Source organism: Podarcis gaigeae, assembly GCF_964106915.1.
Source record: "Podarcis gaigeae genome assembly, chromosome: 17".
Taxonomy (NCBI): domain Eukaryota; kingdom Metazoa; phylum Chordata; class Lepidosauria; order Squamata; family Lacertidae; genus Podarcis; species Podarcis gaigeae.
The window spans coordinates 4,325,735-4,349,211 of NC_139694.1; the positions used below are offsets into that span (position 1 = coordinate 4,325,735).

The window sequence follows — 23,477 nt, forward strand, 5'->3', positions numbered from 1 at the left end:
TATCTATCTATCTATCATCTATCTATATCATCTATATCATCTATCTATCTATCTATCTATCTATCTATCTAATCATCTATCTATCTATCTATCTATCTATCTATCTATCTATCTATCTATCATCTATCTATCTATCTATCTATCACCTATCATCTATCTATCTATCTATCTATCTATCTATCTATCTATCTATCTATCTATCATCTATCTATCTAATCTATCTATCTATCTATCTATCTATCTATCTATCTATCTATCTATCTATCTATCTATCTATCTATCATCTATCTCTATCTATCTATCTATCTATCTATCTATCTATCTATCTATCTATCTATCTATCATCTATCTATCTATCATCTATCTATCTATCTATCTATCTATCTATCTATCTATCTATCATCTATCCACCCACCCCAATGTTACTTTACACTTCCTCTTAGAACATAGTACATAGTACAGTGGTACCTCGGGTTACAGACGCTTCAAGTTACAGACTCACTCCGCTAACCCAGAAATAATACCTCGGGTTAAGAACTTTGCTTCAGAATGAGAACAGAAAGCGTGCTCCGGTGGCGCGGCGGCAGTGGGAGGCCCCATGAGCTAAAGTGGTTAAGAACAGTTTCAGGTTAAGAACGGACCTCCAAAAAGAGTTAAGTTCTTAACCTGAGGTACCACTGTACGCTCTTTTACTTTCACAAACGTATGAGGTAGGTTAGGTTGAAGAAGAGAAATTTGATGAAAGACTCTCAGTTAGTTTCATGGCTAAGTTAACAGGGAGGTAAACAGATGCTAAGTGTTTTTTATGTTTGTGAGTCGAGGACCCGCCACCCGCTAACAGATAAAAACGAAACAAGGAGACATGTATTTTAGATTAATGGGGTAAATAAGGCAACAACTTTATTGGTTACAGCATGTGAGTGGCATTGTTCTTGTTTTTTTGAAGATAATTTTTATTGATTTATTGAGTTTATGATTACATACTATACATATACACATTAATTTACATTTACATTTACAATTACTCCTAAGAGTTGACTTCCCTCCTTCCGTCTTCTGGCTTTTTAATGTCGTCTCTAAGTTTTTTGCATGATCTTTATCGATTTTGTATATTGTTGTTCTTCTTTCAACTTTATCCGTACAGTGTTTATATACAAATAAATATTTCTGTATGTACACGTCTTGTTTGTCTATATTCATTTACAGGTACAATTAGTTACCTTCATTGTTTTTTATGTTTTAATTCATATTGTCATTAACATCCAATAAAGTTTCTTTTAATTCCCATTATGAGGTTTACGTCCATTCTACTGATTTCACTGTTTCCCCTTATCCTATGTATAACATAAATTTCCCCCATTCTTTTTGAAATGTTTCATCGCCCTGTTGTCAAATTTTCTCCATTAATTTGGCTATTTCCACATATTCCATGACCTTGTACTACCACTCTTCTACTGTTGGCAATTGTTGTTGTTTCCACACCAGAGCCAGCAGTAACCTCGCCGCTATTGTTGCGTATAGGAACAATTTCTAATCTTTCTTATCAATATCCTCTCCCACCATTCCCATTTGTTGATGCAAATACAACTGGAAGCTTCCCCTCATGTCACCGGGGTCGTGCCATGGCCCTAGCCACCAGCAGGGCATCGGATAGGATCCACAACCGCTGGATCCCTTTAATGGAATACCCAAAAGGGGTAGGTGATGGCCACAACCTGCCCTCCAACACACCACACATATTCCAATGCCGAACCGCCAATACCAGAAAAGTTGTGGCGACTTGCTATGAGGTAGGCGAAAAATCAAGAGGTTGGTGCCAATTTGCCAAATGGAAAAAATTCCTACCAGGCCCCCTGGGCAACAAGGCAAAGGCATTTGTCTTTTTTCAAGCATTCATTCATCTATCTTTATAAACATTTATGCACATGGATCTGCTTACGTAAGTTGTGTTGTACCTTTAAGATAATCGAGCACTGATACAGAATTCTTTTCATTATGTAGACACCAGTCATGCCTAGCTGGAGTGCAAAAGATGATGTGGAATAAGGCCAGGATCACAGCAGCAAATCAGCAGATCTCTTCTTACTTGGATGCTAAGATAAAGTGGAATGCATGCTCCTCTTAAACAGGATTATAATGTAAACCTGTAGAGCAGGCATCCTCAAACTCGGCATTCCAGATGTTTTTGGACTACAGTTCCCATCATCCCTGACCACTGGTCCTGTTAGCTAAGGATGATGGGAGTTGTAGTCCCAAAACATGTGGAGGGCCGAGTTTGAGGATGCCTGCTATAGAGAGACAGCATATGCATGACTTTACCCTACATTTACCTTCCTCTCCAGGCAGACCTTTTCAGATATTTGACCCTAAACTCAGTATTCTCCTCTGTCCTTTTTCCATATTTTCAGCGCTTTTCCACCCAGCTGTCATTTTGTATTCTCCAGCTGGTGGGACTGTGCAATCTGATTACACTTGCCCCCCCTGCATATAGAGGGACCACTGTTGGCCACAGACCATCTGCTCAAACATTATGTTTTACAAGCCATTGGAGTCCTCCAAGTACAGTAACGTACAGATCATCTCACACCTTGTCACCACGGACAACTAACCCCCACCCTCAATAACATGTCATGCTCCATGAGAGGGTTTGCACCTCTGTATCACTTTCACCAATGCCCCCTTTACTTCCTTATTCCTTAGACTATAAATCATGGGGTTGAACATGGGAGTGACAACGCTATAGAACAAGGAGATCATTTTGTCATGCTCTGCAGAGTGGCTTGAACCAGGCCTCATGTACATGAACATAGCAGTTCCATAAAACAGTGCCACCACAGCCATGTGGGACGCACATGTGGAGAAAGCCTTGCGCCTGCCTTCGGCAGAACGGATCTTCAAGATGGCTGCTAGGATGCGGACGTATGTGGTGAGTATGAAAGAGAAGGGGCACAGAAGAATGAGGACACCAACCACAAAGACAATGATTTCGTTGAGTCGAGTGTCAGCACAGACCAGTTTCAGCAGAGCCAATATGTCACAGTAGAAGTGGTCAATGACATTTGGGCCACAGTAAGGCATCTGTAGAGTCTGAACTGTGTGCACCATGGCAAGGAGGAAGCCACACATCCAAGATGACACCGCCAGCATGACACAGACTCTAGGGTTCATAATGAGTGTGTAGCGCAGAGGGTGACATATTGCTACAAACCGGTCGTAGGCCATCACGGCAAGGAGCACACATTCCGTGATGGCAAGGCCCAGGAAGAGGTAGATCTGAGCCCCACAGCCAGCAAATGAGATGGTCTTCTTTGGGCTCCAGAGATTGGACAGCATCTGAGGAACAGTACTGGTTGTGTACCAGATGTCCACAAAAGAGAGGTGGCTCAAGAAGAAATACATGGGTGTGTGGAGTTGAGAATCCAGCCAAATAAGCATCAAGAAAATCCCATTGCCAGCTAGTGTTATGCTGTAGACCACAGAGAAAATCCCAAAGAGAACAATGCGCATCTTTGGGCTGCTGGAAAGACCCAAGAGGATAAATTCTGTCACTTCGGTTTGATTCCTCATCTTTCCCTGACACTGCAGAGGAGGAAACAGGCACCATGAAAAATATAAGAGCATACAGCAGGGGTCCCTAGCCCTTGCGGGCCTCAGGAAACATTTGGGAATCTAAGTTGTTATTGTGGGCACTGCAAAATACAATTTCATCGAAGAAGAATTGGCCATGTTCAGACCCCCCACCCAAAACAGGCAAAAATAAAAATAAATCCTGTGTCCAGGATGGAAACCTAAGGAAAACAGAAACCGAACTCCAACCTGCGGGGGGTGGGGTGGGGTGGGTCGAAATCCAAATAAATATGATCTAGACATGTTCTGGAGCATCACATCAACATACCGAATCATTGCTGGAGCATCAAAGAGATGCTACAGCAAATGCTGTCTACCAGAAATTTAATAAAAGAACTCAGCATGGAGTTATAATGCCTCCCTCATATTCCACCAGGCAAATGTATGGTCTGCCTCTACTCCAGGTTATACATCAAGTTAAAAGAAGATACCTCACTTACTCTTCCCCTTCATGGATCACTGCCTTGCCGTGGTGAAGGGGCTTGAATAACTCAGAGAAGCTATGAGCTATGCCGTGCAGGGCCACCCAAGATGGACAGGTCATAGTGGAGAGTTTTGACCAAACGTGATCCACCTGGAGCAGGAACTGGCAAGCCACTCCAGTATCCCTGCCAAGAAAACTCCATGGACAAAGACAACAGGCATATAAAAGTTATGATGCTGGAAGATGAGCCCCTCAGGTCGGAAGGCGTCCAACATGCTACTGAGGAAGAGCGGAGGACAAGTATAAGCAGATTCAAAGCTGATGAAGCAGCTGGGCCAAAGCTGAAAGGTCGCTCAGTTGCAGATATGCCTGAAAGCGAAAGGAAAGTCCAATGCTGTAAAGAAAAATATTGCATAGGAACCTGGAATGTAAGAACCATGAACCTGAGTAAGTTGGATGTGGTCAAAAATGAGATGGCAAGGATAAATATTGACATCCTGGGCATCAGTGAACTAAAATGGATGGGAATGGGCGAATTCAGTTCGGATGACCATCATATCTACTACTGTGGGCAAGAATCCCGTAAAAGAAATGGAGTGGCCCTCATAGTCAACAAAAGAGTGGCGAAAGCTGTACTGGGATGCAATCTCAAAAATGATAGAATGATCTCGATACGAATCTAAGGCAGACCTTTTAACATCACAGTAATTCAACTTTATGCACCAACTAGTGGGGCTGAAGAAACTAAAATTGACCAATTCTATGAAGACTTACAACACCTTCTAGAAATGACACCAAAGAAGGATGTTCCTCTCATTATAGGGGATTGGAATGCTAAAGTAGGGAATCAAGAGATAAAAGGAACAACTGGCAAGTTTGGCCTTGGAGATCAAAACGAAGCAGGACAAAGGCTAATAGAGTTCTGCCAAGAGAACAAGCTGGTCATCATAAATACGCTTTTCCAAACAACACAAGAGATGACTCTACACATGGACATCACCAGATGGGCAGCATCGAAATCAGATTGATTATATTCTCTGCAGCCAATGATGGAGAAGCTCTATACAGTCAGCAAAAACAAGACCTGGAGCTGACTGTGGCTCAGATCATCAGCTTCTTATAGCAAAATTCAAGCTTAAACTGAAGAAAGTAGGAAAAACCACTGGGCTGGTAAGATACAATCAAAATAAAATCCCTTATGAATACACAGTGGAAGTGAGGAACAGGTTTAAGGATTTAGATTTGCTGGACAGAGTGCCTGAAGAACTATGGATGGAGGCTCGCAACATTATACAGGAGGCAGCAACGAAAACCATCCCAATGAAAAGGAAATGCAAGAAAGCAAAGTGGCTGTCCAACGAGGCCTTACAAATAGCAGGGGAGAGAAGGCAAGCAAAATGAGAGGGAGATAGTGAAAGATACAGGAGATTGAATGCAGATTTCCAAAAAATAGCAAGGAGAGACAAGGCGGCCTTCTTAAACGAGAAATGCAAAGAAATAGAGGAAAACAACAGAATGGGAAGAACCAGAGATCTGTTCAAGAAAATTCAAGATATGAAAGGAACATTTTGTACAAAGATTACCATTATAAAGGACAAAAGTGGTAAGGACCTAAGAGAAGCAGAAGACATAAAGAAGAGGTGGTAAGAATACACAGAGGAATTATACCAGAAAGATATGGATGATTCGTACACCCCAGGTAGTGTGGTTGCTGACCTTGAGCCAGACATCCTGGAGAGTGAAGTCAAATGGGCCTTAGAAAGCACTGCAAATAACAAGGCCAGTGGAAGTGATGGTATTCCAGCTGAACTATTTTAAATTATAAAAGATGATGCTGTTGAGGTGCTACACTCAATATGCCAGCAAGTTTGGAAAACTCAGCAGTGGCCAGAGGACTGGATAAGATCAGTCTACATCCCAATTCCAAAGAAGGGCAGTGCCAAAGAATGCTCCAACTACCGCACAATTGCACTCATTTCACACGCTAGCAAGGTTATGCTTAAAATTCTACAAAGAAGGCTAAAGCAGTATGTGGACCGAGAACTCCCAGAAGTGCAAGCTAGATTTAGAAGAGGCAGAGGAAGCAGAGACCAAATTGCAAACATGTGCTGGATTATGGAGAAAGCTAGAAAGTTCCAGAAAGGCATCTACTTCTGCTTCATTAACTATGCAAAAGCCTTTGACTGTGTCAACCACAGCAAACTATGGCAAGTTCTTAAAGAAATGGGAGTGCCTGATCACCTCATCTGGCTCCTGAGAAATCTCTATGTGGGACAAGAAGCTACAGTTAGAACTGGATGTGGAACAACTGATTGGTTCAAAATTGGGAAAGGAGCATGACAAGGCTGTATATAGTCTCCCTGCTTATTTAACTTATATGCAGAATTCATCATGCGAAAGGCTGGGCTGGATGAATCCCTAGCCAGAATTAAGATTGCCGGAAGAAATATCAACAAGCTCAGATATGCAGATGACACAACCTTGATGGCAGAAAGTGAGGAGGAATTAAAGAACCTTTTAATGAGGGTGAAAGAGGAGAGTGCAAAATATGGTCTGAAGCTCAACATCAAAAAAATGAAGATCATGGCCACTGGTCCCATCACCTCCTGGCAAATAGAAGGGGAAGAAATGGAGGCAGTGAGAGATTTTACTTTCTTGGGCTCCATGATCACTGCAGATGGTGACAGCAGCCAAGAAATTAAAAGACGCCTGCTTCTTGGGAGAAAAGCAATGACAAACCTAGACAGCATCTTAAAAAGCAGAGACATCACCTTGCCAACAAAGGTCCGTATAGTTAAAGCTATGGTTTTCCCAGTAGTGATGTATGGAAGTGAGAGCTGGACCATAAAGAAGGCTGATTGCCGAAGAATTGATGCTTTTGAATTATGGTGCTGGAGGAGACTCTTGAGAGTCCCATGAACAGCAAGAAGATCAGACCTCTCCATTCTTAAGGAAATCAGCCCTAAGTGCTCACTGGAATGACAGATTGTGAAGCTGAGGCTCTAAGACTTTGGCCACCTCATGAAATGAGAAGACTCCCTGGAAAAGACTCTGATGTTGGGAAAGATGAAGCACAAGGAGAAGGGGACGACAGGACAAGATGGGTGGACAGTGTTCTCAAAGCTACCAGCATGAGTTTGACCAAATAGCGGAAGGCAGTGGAAGATAGGAGTGCCTGGCGTGCTCTGGTCCATGGGGTCACGAAGAGATGGACACGACTAAATGACTAAACAACAACAACACTTACTCTTTTACAGACAGGAGGTGAGGTCTGTTTTAAGGCATATTGGTAGAGACATACAATAAAATTGACATAATCCAGAATTGTCTCTGGGCAGAGGAGTTGTAGCTGAAACCAAATGGGAGCTGCAGAAGAATAAGATTCTGAGACTGTGTTAAAGTAACACTCACAAATTAGCAGCTGAGCTAAAATTGCTTAAGGCACTATCATTATACTGGAAAAGTAAAACACATACTGACTTGAATGAACGAGAAACAGCAATCCACTAGACTATCTAGTTCAAACAGCTACATCCTATTCTTGATTAGGTCGGTTTTGTAGAAGACCTTGGATGGGAAACTGAAAGCCATTGGTCTCAAGCCACCCAGAGGCTACAGTAAGTTTTATGGAGAATGCAGCACACAGAAAGAGGTGTTTTCAGTTATTCACATTTTTTAAATGAAAGGTAAACTTTGGCTTTCTCATTACGTACCCAGATTACAGAGGCTTGAGAGAAATTGCCAAGTTGTTTCCCCTTCTTGGATTTGTACTATTGATGGCATCCATCAAGACCATAGAACGCCTCTGCCTCGAAATTATGAACCTAGAAAAGCATGTCAGCAGTGACTCCTAAAACAGTATGTATGTTTACATTTTCTTCTGGGCCCATCCAAATGGGGACTAGGAACAAATTAACAAATTAATCCACAGGGGCAGGAAGAAGAACATGACTAGATTGCGTCTACAGAGGGCTTTGCCAACATTTCTGAGGGATTTCTTGTTCCTGATTTTTGATGTAAACATCCTACTGCTTTAAAGAAGCCTCAAAGATCCCATTCCAAACTAAATTTCTGATAAAACTTTCGAATTCCCTGGGCATTGCGTAATAGACTTTAGTCTAATCTAAACCAACATTTGAAGCAAATGTGGTGGTAGATGGTTGCCAACTGAGAAGTTAAGGAGGATTTGTTGTTGTTTAGTCGTCTTAGTGGTGTTCGACTCTCCGTGACCCCATGAACCCGAAACTCTCACTTTCTTCTCAGAGCTTCTCCTTTTTTATGTCCATGGAGTTTTCTTGGCAAAATACTGGAGTGGTTTGCCAGTTCCTTCTCCAGGAGGGTCACATTTAGTCTAAACTCTTGGCTATGACCTGTCTGTCTTGGGTGGCCCTGCACGGCATGGCTCATAGCTTCCTGGGGTTATTCAAGCCCCTTCACCACAACAAGGCAGTGATCCATGAAGGGGTAAGGAGTATTAGAGACTCTTTAAAGCTTAAACCATCAGCATATCATGTAGGAAATTTGTGCCTGGATTGTACCAATGGAGGCCACCGAGAGGAAGTTGTGTAACAGGCAAAATCAGGTAGCTACCATGTCATCGTGAAGGTTGTGTTATTCTTTTACTAATAACTTTCAGAATCCAGGAAGTCCGTAAACGTAAGATAAACTGTATTAACTATTTACAGAATAAAGAGTCTCTGTTCGAGGAAGCCATAGCGTCTCTGTTGCTGAAACATTCCTCTACCCAGAGACCCCTTCCAGTCTCATTTTGTTCACTTAAGCAAAAACCACATAAAGTGAAAGTGTGCTCACATCTTTCCCTCCCACAAAAGAAAGGAGCATATCAGCCAACAGTTCTCTATTAGCCTAAGGGTTGGCTTCCTCAGCTTTGTAGATCTACAAAGTATAGTTGTGATTTGAGGACCTGATCCCCGCTTGGGGAATGAAGACACGTGGACACAGTATATTAGGTTAACGGGCAAGAAAAAGGCCAGGACTTTATTGATTACAGCATGTGAGAAGGTATTGGCTTAGGCATTGGACCACATAAAATTTGACTCCACCCACTCGGAGAGGGGTGAGTCTGATGAGGGGTTACCCACCAGTAGGGGGAGCCTGTTGATGCAAATACAACTATAAGCTCTCCCCTGATGTCACCGAGGGTCGTGCCATGGCCCCCAACCACACAGGGCATGGGACAGGATCCACGACCGCCGGATTCCTTTAACGGAATACCCATAAGTGAAGGGGTAGGCAATGGCCACACCTTGCCCTTCCATACACCAACAACACATTCCAATGCCTAACCGCCAAATACCAAGAAAGTTGTGATGCTTGCTACGAGGTAGGCGGAAAACACCAAGAGGCCGGTGCCAATTTGCCAATTGGAAAAAAACTCCTACCAGGCCCCCTGGGCAACCAGGGCGACCAACCATGGGTCTATAGCAAGGCCAAGCAGCTACGCCCTACAGGGAGTGGAGGGTGGGTGACTCGCTGGTAGATTGGGAGCGAACGGCGGGGGAAGCTGGCGCGGCCGCATTTGAGGGGCTAAACCACGCCCCCGCGGTGTCACCTGATTGGGTGCCCAACTGGGAGGCATGGTGCACCAGCGATTATGACAGGGCAGGACGCAGCCTGCGTGACTCGGGAATCGTCTCCCGCTCACAATCCCTCCCCTCCGGAAGGAGGAGAGGCTTTAGTATTTCCGCTTCTTTTCTCTGAAAATCTGGACACAAAGGTTGTTGAGCTTTTTTGTGTGGAAACTCAACCAAAAAAAATGAGTTTTTGAGCTTTTAAAAAATTTAAAATTGCTAAAATCTGCACTACCAACATGGGCTGCCATACATCCAGATTTTCCAGGACATTTAAGTGATTTCCACCCGGAAGCTGCTTAAGGGACTGAATACTGGCTATGTCTGGAAAATATAGCACCCCTAACCAACTCTGGTTTTGCCCCTGTTTAGGAATCAGTTGAATATCGTCTGTTTGTCCTTCTTCAGCCATTGCCTCATAAGATTGAGAAGCTATTTCTTGAGTGACTACAGCCCATTTCACCCACACTTCCCCATTTTATATATGTACACTATCACTCGGTTGCAGAGATTTATTGTCTCTATCATAATTGAATTTATGTCTGCCTTTCTCTTTCCTTTTCCATGAAGAGGCTGACAAGGACGGAAGCAGGCCTTTTATATTCCTGGGGAGCGGACCCAAGCAAAGGCTACTGGCTGAATTGGACCCACCCTCTAGGAATGGCCCACCCCTCAGCCTGCCTGTGACTGGCCAAATTGCAGGCAGGTTTGAATCCACAAATTGGACTGCAAGGTAGGCTTGCCAGCCTCCCCTGCAGCCTCCCCTGGCAGGGCCACCCTCGGGGGGGGGGGGGGGCAGAGCTCAAGGAGTCTTGATTTTTGTGTGTGTCCTGTTAGGATTCTTTTCCTGTGCTTGCAGTCATGGGATTGTTTTTAGCACATGACGGTGTATGTTTTCATTCCACATTGTGGGCAGTGATGGAGACAGAATGTTTGTATTACTGTATTTCCGTGATGTAGGACTTTTTGTCCTGTGTTCTTTCTCTTTGCTGTTTGAAGCTGAAGAGGAAGGAGCTGAGTTGCAGTGCTCCGAGTGTGTATATGTAAATAAACATAGTTTAGCCAAAATGCTGCGCTACTGAGTCTGTCACACTGACTGCCCATACTCTGCTGTTCCTGAAGTGTGCTGATGTCTCTGAGGCATCAGTAGCTGTGATGTTCGGGCTGGAGAAAGACTTTGAGTCTGGAAGTGTCTGGAGTTAAGGAAGCTCTTAGCTCTGGTGGGACTGTGAAACAAGTTGACAACTATTTCTGGAATAACTATTTTTTGGATTACAAAATTAACATAGGGGAGTGGGTTTGTGGGGAATGGGCTAACTTGATGAAAGAAAATGGAGACTATTACCGGTTGGAATTCCCCGGAGACCCACTCCTCAAGGAGAAAGGGAAGAAACTACGAAAGAAACCAACAAGGGACAGGGAAGGGTACAAGTATAAACAGGAACAAGAAAACCTGCAGAGGGGGCATAGAAGAGACCTGAGAGCCTTGGACATTAGAGCACCAGATTGATGGACAGGATGTAATGGTTAGAAAGGACTGACATAACCCGAAACCAGGAAGAAGGGACGTTGAATAAAATTAGAAGAGAATTTCTTTTTATATACTTCTTTTATTTTTGGAATTAGTGTGATACCAATGAAATATCAGAATATGCTGGAAAGGAATTAATTGGCTTTAGTAGAAAGGTTTGAAGGAGTTATGTATAAATATGGTTTAAACTTTGAAATTTTATGGTTTTTAAGGTAAGATAAGGTTAAAGAAATTAACGGTAAATTGAATAACAGAATATAGTAACAGTTGGAAAGGATATGTTGAGTTAACAAAAAAGAGAGAGACAGATTGTTAAATTATTTAAATAAAAATTGAGAAGTATGGGAAGAATTTGCTGAAATAATGAATGAAGTTAGAATACAAAAAGGGAGGTGTGAGGAGGTCCAAGAAATAAGTAAATGAAAGGATGTAATTTGTATTTGTATTTTTCTTTGTTATTTATGTTTTTTTATTCTTTTTTTCTGTTGTGTTGTTGTATTTTCTTGGTTTTTGCATTTTCTTGTATTTTTGAAATTTTGAATAAATATTATTTTTTTAAAAAAGAGAAAGACTTTGAGTCTTCCAAACGACCGACTAGGAGGGAGATAACATGCCAACTGGGCATGTGTCTCTGCCAGGTTCCTACTCACATGTAGGATGCTCCTGACAATTGGTTATGGGCCAGTTCCAGGAGACTCCAACCAGGACAAAAACAGCTCCCGGACCTTTCTGCTGGCACTGAGCCTGCTGTCCTCTGTGGTCCTGATCCTCTGGGCCCATAACCAAATGTCGGATGCCTCCTCGTGTGTAGGACCTCCTGACATGTCCATGTCTAATTTTGCCCCTTTCTAAAAATTGTTTATTGGCGTGTGTTTTCCTTTTTGTAAATCTACCATGAAATAAAATCAGGATTAAATGGTTTTCTTAGGATGGCGGAGGGTGTGTGTGCTGTGTCCTGTTGGTGCGGTGGTGATGGAAATGCTCTGCAGGAAGGGGACAAAATGGGGGGGGGTCAAGGAAGGTCAGTTGATAGGAAGTGAGAAATGTCTCTATTCTCGTCAGAGGAATGTTGAAGGGCATGCCATGACTGACAGGGCGTGGGAGGATATTGAAATAAATCCCTCCCAAGGATCCTCAGCACCAATCTGACCTCCCCCCCAATCAGGCAACAATCATCCAAGGTCACTGTTGCCTCCCCCAGGGTTTACTGCAACACCCGCTCAGTGTTGTCCTGTCTTTGGCCAGCCCATGTTGCTACAAAAGTTCCATGGACCCCTGAATGTGTATGCACCCAGTTTATCTTGGCTTTTGGTGGAGAAAGGGGTTGGCATGTTAAGGCTAATTGCAAATGTATTGAAAAGGAACAGATTATATAATGCAGCAAGAAAGGGGGGGGGGGAATGGAAGGACAAGGGAGGAAGGGTGGGAAGTCAACTGATAAAAATTCTTTTAGATTTGTATTAAATTTGAAGTTAAATTGTTAAAAATAAATAATTGAAACTCAATAAAAATTAATTGGCAAAAAATGAAAAGAAGAAAAAGGAGCAGATTGAGTAAGAATTAATGTTGTATTTTTGTATTTGTGTTTTTATTATTGGGATCACGTTGAAACAAAGGGTGTAAATCATAGAATCATAGAGTTGGAAGCGACCCAAGGTGGTGTGGTGTAGTGGTTAAGAGCGGTAGTCTCCTAATCTGGTGAACCGGGTTCGCCTCTCTGCTCCTCCACATGCAGCTGCTGGGTGACCTTGGGCTAGTCACACTTCTTTGAAGTCTCTCAGCCTCACTCACCTCACAGTGTTTGTTGTGGGGGAGGAAGGGAAAGGAGAATGTCAGCCGCTTTGAGACTCCTTAGGGTAGTGATAAAGTGGGGTATCAAATCCAAACTCTTCTTCTTCATCATCTAGTCCAACCCCCTGCAATGCAGGAATCTCAGCTAAAGCATCTGTTATGTACTGAGTTGAATAGGATCCAAAATGCAGCAGTCTGATTGGTCCTAAGAACAATAGGATCCAAAATGCAGCAGTATGATTGGTCTGCAGGAGCCACCCAATCCAGCTCCAGGTGGATGTGAATCCACAGCCTGATTGGCCTACAGGAGAATCCTGGAATTAGCTAATCACATGCAGCCCATTGTGTAAATAATGTATATAAAGCAGATATTGTGGGGGAACTTTGATTCCTCCTCACCACTATGAGCTGAATAAAGAGCATGAAATCCACTCTTGACTCGAAGTATATTTCAGCATCCATGACAGATGGCCATCCAACCTCTGATTAAAAACCTCCAAGGACGGAGAGTCCACACCCTCCTGAAGGAGACCATTCCACTGTTGAACAGCTCTTACTTTCAGGAAGTCTCCTTTCATGTTGCTTGAAGCCATTGGTTTGAGTCCTACCCTCCAGAGCAGGAAAAAACAAGCTTGCTCCCTCTTCCATGTGACAACCCTTGAAATATTTGAAGATGGCTATCCTATCTCCTCTCAGTCTCCTCTTTTCCAGGGTAAACATACCCAGCTGCTTCAAGTGCTCCTAGTAAGGCTTAATTTCCAGACCCTTGATCATCTTGGTTTCCCTCCTCTCCACACGTTCCAGCCTGTCAACATCCTTCTTAGATTGTGGTGCCCAGAATTGGACACGGTATTCCAAAAAACAAGAACAGATAATAAAAACAGTATTAAACATAATAAGTTCTCTTAAAATAATTTATTATATTATAATAACTAGTTTTCCTACCGGAAACCCACTTTAAAACAATAACATGAGAACCCATGTTTCATTTAACTAGCTTTAGACTATTCTTCTAGAAACCCTGTGCTGAATAATCACTTGACCAAACCCAAAATCTTGCTCATTTCTTGCAGCAATAAAGATTGGAAGCTTTGACCAAATTATTTGTTAAAAGCTCAAGGAACAGAAGACTAGAAGGAGGACCAACGCTGACCATCCCAAAATTTCCTGAGCTTGTTAAGTGTCCAGATGACATCATGGACCTCCTAACGGTCCAGCAATAAAATGGCTAGCACATTTGCAAAGCCACACAAGGTCCAGTATGGTTTCAAATCAGATGGGGGACCATGTGTTGAGATGCCTTCACTGCAGGGGTGGTGTGGATCCTGGGATCCCTTCCAAATCTACAATTCTGTGATACTCCTCCTTATATGATTACCTCCTTAATACTCAGAAAAACAATATTGCACTAGGGAACATACATATCGTGGGATTTGGTGCTCAGTTCAAAAATACTTTAAAAGGGAGTTTGGGACAAGACCTCTGAGGAATTTTGTAGCAAAAAGCTATTTCTGTTTCAAATAAACAGGTTCAATAAGGAATGGGTGTATATAGCATCTACTACTTCATTTCCTGGAACATCCTGTGAGCTAAACTGACCTGATAATAGCCGCACCTCAGATGATGTCTCTCACCCTGGAGTGGTGCCACCCTAGCATCATATGTCTGACATATCCAGGTAAACAACTTTCCTAGGACTAGTGCTTTTTTCCCTTAAAAAATGTTTAGGGGTACTCTCATTGAAATAGGTAAAGATAAAGGGACCACTCGTGACCGACTCTGGGGTTGCTGTGCTCATCTCGCTTTATTGGCGGAGGGAGCCGGCGTACAGCTTCCGGGTCATGTGGCCAGCATGACTAAGTTGCTTCTGGCAAACCAGATCAGCACACGGAAACACCATTTACCTTCCCGCCGGAGGCCTATTGATCTACTTGCACTTTGACGAGCTTTCGAACTGCTAGGTTGGCAGCAGCAGGGACTGAGCAATGGGAAGGATTCGAACCACCAACCTTCTGATCAGCAAGTCCTAGGCTCTGTGGTTTAACCCACAGCACCACCCGCGTCCCACTCTCATTGAAATACTGCCCCTCAATGAGGCCAGACTTAGACTCACAAAATGTTTAGGGGTATGTGTACCCCTGCGTCCCCTCAGAAAAACAACAACACTGTCTAGGACCAAACACAGGCTGCCTGATTACCTATTTCATGAAATGCAGACAGGAAGAGGAAGTGGGACCAAAGGACTCTTGCGAGCCAGCCAACGCTGTTTCCACTTCCCCATCTCCAAATTCCTCTATAAGGCTGGGGAGGGGGGGGTTATTGGGAGTGAACTGAAGTGGAGGAAGGATGGGGAAGGGAAAGGGCTGGCCACTTCCCCCCCCCCCCATTGCTTCTCCGCTTCTGATTGTCCCCTTGTGCAGAGGTTCTTTCCTTTTTTTTCAAAGGGAATGGGCCAGGAAACTATTAAACACATGCAATTTGCTGTTGGGCTGTTACTGCAAACCAGAAAGGCAAGAGGAAACATTTTGGTGGGATGCGATTTCCTTTTCTCTCTCGTTATTCTCACTCTGCCTCTTTTGTCAAATCTCAAATATTTCACGTAAGCTTTATACATAAAGTATATCCCACAAAAATTACAGGTGACATGGTAGACTACGGCAGCAACAGGGAAAACCTAAGGATCAAAAATAGCAAGAAAGGGAGATCAATGCAACACTGTGTTATATGTTAGAATTTTGTATAAGAATGTCTAATTGTATGCATTTAAATAGTCTTAGACTAATAAACATTTGTCCCATTTGACCTTTGCTCCAAGTTTCATGAAATGTTTCTGAACAGCTAATTCTAAAATTAGTTCTATAATGGCTTTAGCTTTATCCCATATTTAGGGTGGTCTCACATGCACTGTGACCCTAACATCATGAGCATTATAACTTCCAAAGCAGAGTGATATAATCATTCTCTGTGTATGCTCATGCATTTCATGTGGTACTGCAGAGTTTTGTTTATACTATATTCTGTTCATGATATTTATATCCTGCTTACCAACAGGGTTGTTTTTCATCAACACAGTAGATGTGATCTAGGGCTCACATTCCATTATACAGGATCTTGGAAGCACCACTGACAAACCTCCCTTCAAAAGGCAGAGATCACAAAGATAGCCATACTCAGATTCTTTTTCACAAAGGGTGGCAAATTTGTTCCAGCAGCCTTAAGGGTTTTCAATGCAAAACCCGTTTCCCAACTCCTGTACACTGCAAATGTCTGGCATAATGGAGACCTGCCAAAGCTAGATGCAAAATTTCTATGATCTCTGCTGCAGGTACCCAACTGTGTCCCCAACTCCATACTTCTGTTAGAAACTGGTGAATGCCAAATTTCAGCTAAAGCGTGGTAGGCTGCCCTAAAACACTGGCTCAGGATTTCAGTGTTTGATCTAGGGAAGGGTTTGTACCAACACCTGACCAACACCAGTGAGGAATTTGTCAGCAAATGGCAGAAAACCATGGCTAAAAATGCCACCGCTATTGGTCTGTCACCCCCCCCCCACTGTATTACCTGGGTTATGAAGACGCCCTAAGATGTTAAAGCAAAGATTATGGGCTAATGCACACAGTGACTTGCAATCTCAATCACATGCAGTCTGTAGTCTGCTGGCAGTAGGAGTACAATATGGGCATGTCTTTAAGTTAACATCTTACATTAAAAACCTGACAGTACCAAACTATCGAAGGCTTTTCACCAAAGCCAGACTAAACATCTTCTTTAGTCTGCAGTGTTCTTCTGCAGTGTTGGATGGCAGGTTGAGAGGAGTTCCCTACCAGGACAGACTTTGCTCGTGTGCTCAAGACATTGATTCCATAAAACATATTTTGTTGCACTGTGCGAAATATGAGCAAGCCAGGGCTGAACTGATACTACCCTTGCTGGTACCTTTCCCGGGAAAATCAGAGGCTCACTATGTCAGGTTCCTTTTTTTTTAAGAATAATTTTTTATTAACTGACCAATCACATCAAATCAAACCAAATTACATAAATTCCAAATTATACAGCCGAATTTTAAATTTTTGTTGGGGGTACCCATATTTCAAGTTTCGAAGGGGATCCAATCAACTTCTTGCTTCTTACTGCTGTTTTAATGTCCACAAATCTAATCTTATGATGTTCACAGTACTATCCAATCCTTTCTTACTGTTTTTCCACATCTCTTGTTGTGATTTTCATATATTTTTCCTTTCTCTTTGTGACCTCTGATAATCTCCGCAAGCTGGTTAGAACAGTTTGTAATCCTGCGTGGATATTATTATTTTTTATCCAGTAGCCATATCCAGACGTTTTCCATATAACATCACTTCCATACATCAAAACAGTCTTAGCGTCATTAATCTTCACCAATCTGCCTCCTTTCTCAAAACCTCTGAGGAGATTCACTAGGAATGCAGTCTGAAAACAAGTCCTTTCTTCCTCCCGGCTATAAGTCCTTTGGCAAGATGGCGACTCCGAATTAATTGCTGCGCCATTCCCAAAAGCTCTTATTGCTTCTCGATCTTCATAAAGCATACTTTTGGTTAAAGTTTATCTCCACACAGACCTTAATCATCCTGCTTGGGTCAGTTCAACCGACGATTCTAATGAGGAGGGGTTCTTGTAAATCACATAGAAGGAAAGTAAAAAAGGTTTCCCCCCCATTCAGTCCCGTTGTTGTCAACATACCCAGCCTTTGGTGTATCTTCATCGTAAAATATTCCTGTTTCTCCAACCCGTCGTCTTCTTTCGCAGAGGTCACTTAAATTAGCAGACTTCACTCCCCTTCTTCACTTGAAATATGTGCATTTGCTTCTTTTGTAATTAATTATTCCAAATTGCTGCAACTAGTGCACAATCAGAGACAGCGTCCAGGAGAGCCGAGGTCCACATGGGGGCATTCTGCCTAGGGCCCTCACCCCCTTCTTTCAGATTAGGGGGTGATTTATGGGCACAGCAGGCAAGGGCAGTGTTCCCCATTTCCTTGGGGCAACAAGGGAGGCTGCCTACTCCCATAACAGCCTCTTAATTACCTCATGTGGGTTGGAGAGATGGTATTGTCGGCCATCTTCCAATGCGCCCCCTAGTGGCCCCCCACTATGTCAGGTTCCTATTGGAAGACCGGACAAATGCTAGAACATTAGAAGTGGCAATGTTCTTATCGGTGGTTGCAAGAACCAATGATCCCTATATTCCGAACAAAATGCTTGTTTAACCTGGAGGTAGGCTGTATGAATTGTATATTTCTTTGTAACGATTTGTTGAGTCTCTGGACCGTAATAAAGATTGTTGTTGTTAATGCAGAGAGCTTTAGTAAAATAAATTGTCTATTCCTCTTTGTTGCATGCCATGCAATTGTATCCACAGTTACTGGAAAGCAAGTCCCACTGGGTCCAGTGAGACCCGTTCATAAGTATCTGTGCATAACAGTGTATTTTAAAATCCCTGTCTTATACTTGGGGTTTGTTCATATCAGAGTTTACTGCACGAAAACATAGTTTGCATGACATTGACCTCAAACACTGCACATCTTGATGCTCTCCCTCTATAAATTTGAGTTTACCTGATGCAGGAATAATCTGCTAAATTGGGGGAAACCAGGGGAAATGTGCTCTGCTTGGGACCACAGATTTTGTTTCGCTGTTTCCATGTGGGTGTATCAATGGTTGTCAGGGAACTGCCATCGGAGCCAGAGGAGGAGGGAGGACTCCAGAGGGATGCCGGAGAGCGTCCCAGGAGGGAGAGAGGCAGCCCATCTGCAGGGGAAGGAAATCAGCGTAGCACCAGTGGAGAAGGGGGGCAGATGGGGGAATCGGCGAGGGGGCTCTATGACTCCTCGCCAGAGACCAGCGGGGAGAGCACGGGTCCTCCGCTGCCCACACCTTCCCTGCGCAGAAGACTTCCACACAGGGAGAGTAGGCTGAGACTTGGCGTCAAAGAACTTCTTTGCTGGAAGAAGTTCAAGAAATGCCCACAGACGGATTCTGCCAGTGATTGAGACAGCCACGGGTGAGTGGCTGTCCAGACAGAAAGGGTTCACCCAGCTAACCCAGCCAGGTGTGGCGACGACTTACGCACGAGCAACCCCTAGAACCATTACAATGGTAATTTTAGATACTGCAATTTCCAAGCCAACTACTTCCTTCAGTGTTTTCATTTCTTTTCTGGCTGTGCTTGTAACTTTCCCCAGTGTCCTCCTGAATGGAGTGTACACTTAAAAAAATATTTTTTATGGTTTTGCTTTAATATATAATGTTAATGAACCACAGAAAAATAATAAATTGTGTTTGCCATTCTGCGTCTGAAATAATAGCAATTTAAAAGGCACAGACGTGGGTGGCGCTGTGGTGTAAACCACTGAGCCTTGGGTTTGCCGATCAGAAGGTCGGTGGTTCAAATCCCTGCGATGGAGTGAGCTCCCGTTGCTAAGTCCCAGCTCCTGCCAACCTAGCAGTTCGAAAGCAGCCCAGTGCAAGGAGATAAATAGGTACCGCTCCGGCGGGAAGGTAAACGACGTTTCCATGTGCCGCTCTGGTTTCGCCAGAAGCAGCTTAGTCATGCTTGCCACATGACCCAGAAAAACTGTCTGTGGACGAACGTTGGCTCCCTTGGCCAGTAAAGTGAGGTGAGCACCGCAACCCAGAGTCGTTCGTGACTGGACTTAACTGTCAGGGGTCCTTTACCTTTACCTTTTAAAAAGATGTAAGTCATAAGCTGATTTGCAACAGGTTCAAGGCAGACACAAGAGCACATTTCTTTACAAAATAGATAATTAACTTAATTTACTGCCATGGGATGTGGTGATGATGGCAGCTGATGTAGGCAACATTAAACCAGCTTTCACCAAACTGGAGTGTTTCAGATGTTGTTGGACTCCAACTCCCATCAGCCCTGACCATTGCCCATGCTGGTTGGGGCTGAAGTTTTTGTAATCCAAAACATCTGAAGGGCACCAAGTTGGGGAAGACTGCTTTTAAACAAATAGACAAATTCATGGTAGGCAGTCCTATCAATATCTATGAGCCATTATACCTAAATGGACTTCTTGTATGGAAGCAGTGATGGGAACAGATAGGGCTGGGCCTCACTCTGCATTACTTTTGAGAACCTGATAGTATCCGGCTTATGTTGGGAACAGAAAGTGGGGTCAGACACGTACATAGCCTAGTCCTTCAGAGCAGTTCTTATGATGGTATCAATAAAGTTGCCAAGAAAGGTTAGGTCCTTAAAAGGCTTCTACATTTGTCCTTCATGCTCTATAACGAGAAAAAACAATTATCATTACAAAAGACTGGTCAGGCTCCCCAGGCAATCCAATCAAGTAACCTGCCAGACAGGAGATAAACAAGGACAGGAGAAAAACAACATTCAAATTTCTGTTTAGATCGCCTTTTTTGTGATGTAGGTGTGATGTATCTGAGGGGTGGTCTTAGGTTACACCCCTTCTGTGATGTATGTATGATGTTTCTGGGGTGGTCTTGATCTACAGGGTGGAAATTTCAAAAGTCTTTATAAGGCCTTGCATGCCATTTTTCTGGGTTCCTCCTGCGGGTGAGGGGAGCACCCTGTTGCAACAGATCAATAAAGATCAAGCTTACTAGCTGCTTTGCTTCTCAATATTCTCTGGTTGGCCTCTGTTATTCTCTCCTACCAATAGGGAACCTAGGTAAGGACTCTATATGGTGATAGCCAGTGTGGTGTAGTGGTTAAGAGCGGTAGTCTCCTAATCTGGGGAACCGGGTTCGCGTCTCCGCTCCTCCACATGCAGCTGCTGGGTGACCTTGGGCCAGTCACAGTTCTTTGAAGTCTCTCAGCCCCACTCACCTCACAGAGTGTTTGTTGTGGGGGAGGAAGGGAAAGGAGAATGTTAGCCGCTTTGAGACTCCTTAAAGGGAGTGAAAGGCGGGATATCAAATCCAAACTCTTCTTCTTCTTCTTCTTCTTCTTCTTCTTCTTGGATACCCCATAAGGGAAAAGGGCAAATTTTTGTTTACAAGGGCAATTTTATTTTTTACAACAATAACTATCAACCAGGTCTAGCTCTTTCTAATAATCTCTCTCTCATTCCAGAAATGAGAGCCTGGATGTGCAGCTGCATTGCTTTGAAACCCAGTTCAAATTAATTTCCAGCATCACCTGCTCTTGAAAGCACTCTAGGTAAACAGTGATAACAGTGGGTTGCATTTTTGTCATTACAGGTGAACAAGCCAATCCTCCTTGGGCCTTGGGTATGTTTACAATAGATTAAAAGATCTGTTACAGGTATGATGCCTCTTCATTAGATGATCTCCTCCGCATTTGCATTATTAAATGTGCTGGAAGAAGAAGTGCCTGCTGGTGCCATCCCTGAACTAACATGTTCCACTTGTCCCATATGTTCAGAATGATGTATGAAAAGGGAAGCCTATGTGTGTACAGTTGAACATATGTATCTTCCATGCAGTTGGGAACTCTGATAATGCAGCACTCCAAATAGCATGGACCTAATTCTACCCATGTAGGCTCCCTTCTGCAGACACTTCACCTCATGCATCAAGCTCAAAGACCAGACGTGCAGCATCTCACGCAGGGTTAGAGGTATGACTCTACCACCTCCTTAACATGTTCGTGCACCCATGGGGGAGGGCTATTGTCTGCATAAGACAAATGCTAGAACATTAGCAGTGGCAAAGTTTTTATCGGTGGTTGCAAGAACCAATGATCCCTACATTCTGAACAAAATGCTTGTTTAACCTGGAGGTAGGCTGTATGAATTGTGTATTGCTTTGTAATGATTTGTTGGGTCTCTGGACTGTAATAAAGATTGTTGTTGTTGCTAAGAGTCTATTGATGATAAGTATGCCCGATACTTTTCATTCCCTTCATTTATATGCAAGCATCATGCTATTCTTTTTGTTCAGAAATGAGACTGTAAGGGCATCATGAGAAATCCTTCTCATTTTTATGAATGTGATTAAGAAAAGACTACCTAGATGCTTATTGCCATGGTGAGACTCTCCACAGGCCAGAAAGAAATTTGCCCAATCCCAATTATCAGGGACACCCCCCCCCAAAAAAAAAAAGAAAAATTGCTGGGAGGGGGAACTGTCCCAACTCTATTATCAAGGGGAAAAGATAATGGAACATGTAGAGATAAATGATATTTTGTAAGTTTATTTACTCCAAACTAAGACAGAACAGGAGTCATCTCAGATATTAACCCATTTCATGTTTATAGCACTGAGAGTGAGTAGTATTCTCCACTTCAGACACACAAGCCCAGGTGACAGATTTCATCTCCTTCTTTTTTATAGGAAATGAGACTAGGAAGCTGCTATGAGGAACCAAACATTTGTGTCTGAATTCCTCCTTCTTGGTCTCTCTAAGAGCTTGAAGAGCCGTCTTTTGCTGTTTGGGCTTTTTTCTGTGACCTACACCATCACTCTGGTGGGCAACTCTATCATACTGATGCTCATCTGGCTGGACCCCCGACTCCACACACCCATGTATTTCTTCCTGAGCCACCTTGCCTTTGTGGACATCTGCTATACATCCAGCACAGTCCCCCAGATGTTGGTGAACCTCCAGAGCCCAACACAAACCATCTCGTTGGTTGCCTGTGCCATTCAGATGCACATTTTTCTGACCCTGGCTATTACTGAGTGCATCCTCCTAGCAGTGATGGCGTATGATAGGTATGTGGCAATATGCCACCCACTGCATTACACGTTCCTCATGAACAAGAGAGTATGCATGAAGCTAGCCATGGCAACCTGGATGAGTGGCCTTCTATTGCCAGTGGCACACACAGTCCTCACCTGGCGGTTGCCATTCTGTGGTCCCAATCTGATTGATCACTTCTTCTGTGAAATGCCAGCATTGCTGAAGTTGGCATGTGCCGATACCAAGATTGTTGAAAAGGTGACTTCAGTGGGATGCATCTTCACCTTGCTTATCCCCATCTCCTTTATCTTGATGACTTACATCCGCATCCTGGCTTCCGTCTTGAAAATCCAATCTGCCCAAGGCCAGCACAAAGCATTCTCTACTTGTGTCTCTCACGTATCAGTGGTGGTGCTTTTCTATGGCAGCGCCATATTTATGTACATGAGACCGGAGTCTAGTCACTCTGCAGATTTGGACAAAATAGTCTCTCTCTTCTATAGCATATTTACCCCCATGTTCAATCCCATGATTTACAGCCTGAGGAACAAAGACATGAAAGGGGCCTTGGTCAAAATTCTGTCACAGCAGAAGCTTTGTTGACTGAGAAACTGATTCCAGAGTGGGCTACTTTTTTAAAGCTCATGCTGTTGTATACTATTGTAACAAATATAAGTTGCTACAAAATTAGGTGTATTTTGCAACAATATTATTTCTGCTACGGCTTTCAAGCAATTAAAGAAAATCTTGCATCAAGAGGTTTCATTTTATCTCTCTGGACTGCACTGCAACATTAAAAAAAAATAATTATCAAGATTTTAGTGAATTTGTTTAAACCTATCTA

The 23,477-nt window shown here is 43.2% G+C and overlaps 2 protein-coding genes across 2 annotated transcripts; one reads left to right on the forward strand and one right to left on the reverse strand.

Moving 5' to 3' along the window:
* Positions 1-2,628: 2,628 nt before the first annotated feature.
* On the reverse strand, positions 2,629-3,567 carry LOC310835431 (olfactory receptor 2A12-like; the record flags this gene model as incomplete). Its single annotated transcript, XM_083720064.1, has 1 exon — positions 2,629-3,567. One exon carries the CDS (start codon positions 3,565-3,567, stop codon positions 2,629-2,631), a length of 939 nt encoding a protein of 312 aa, XP_083576190.1.
* Positions 3,568-14,559: 10,992 nt separating this feature from the next.
* Positions 14,560-23,264, forward strand: LOC310835027 (olfactory receptor 2A5-like). The gene is made up of 2 exons (XM_083719681.1): positions 14,560-14,642; positions 22,285-23,264. The coding sequence occupies exon 2, from the start codon at positions 22,307-22,309 to the stop codon at positions 23,234-23,236; it is 930 nt and encodes a 309-aa protein (XP_083575807.1). The 5' UTR covers positions 14,560-14,642; positions 22,285-22,306; the 3' UTR covers positions 23,237-23,264.
* Positions 23,265-23,477: the final 213 nt, after the last annotated feature.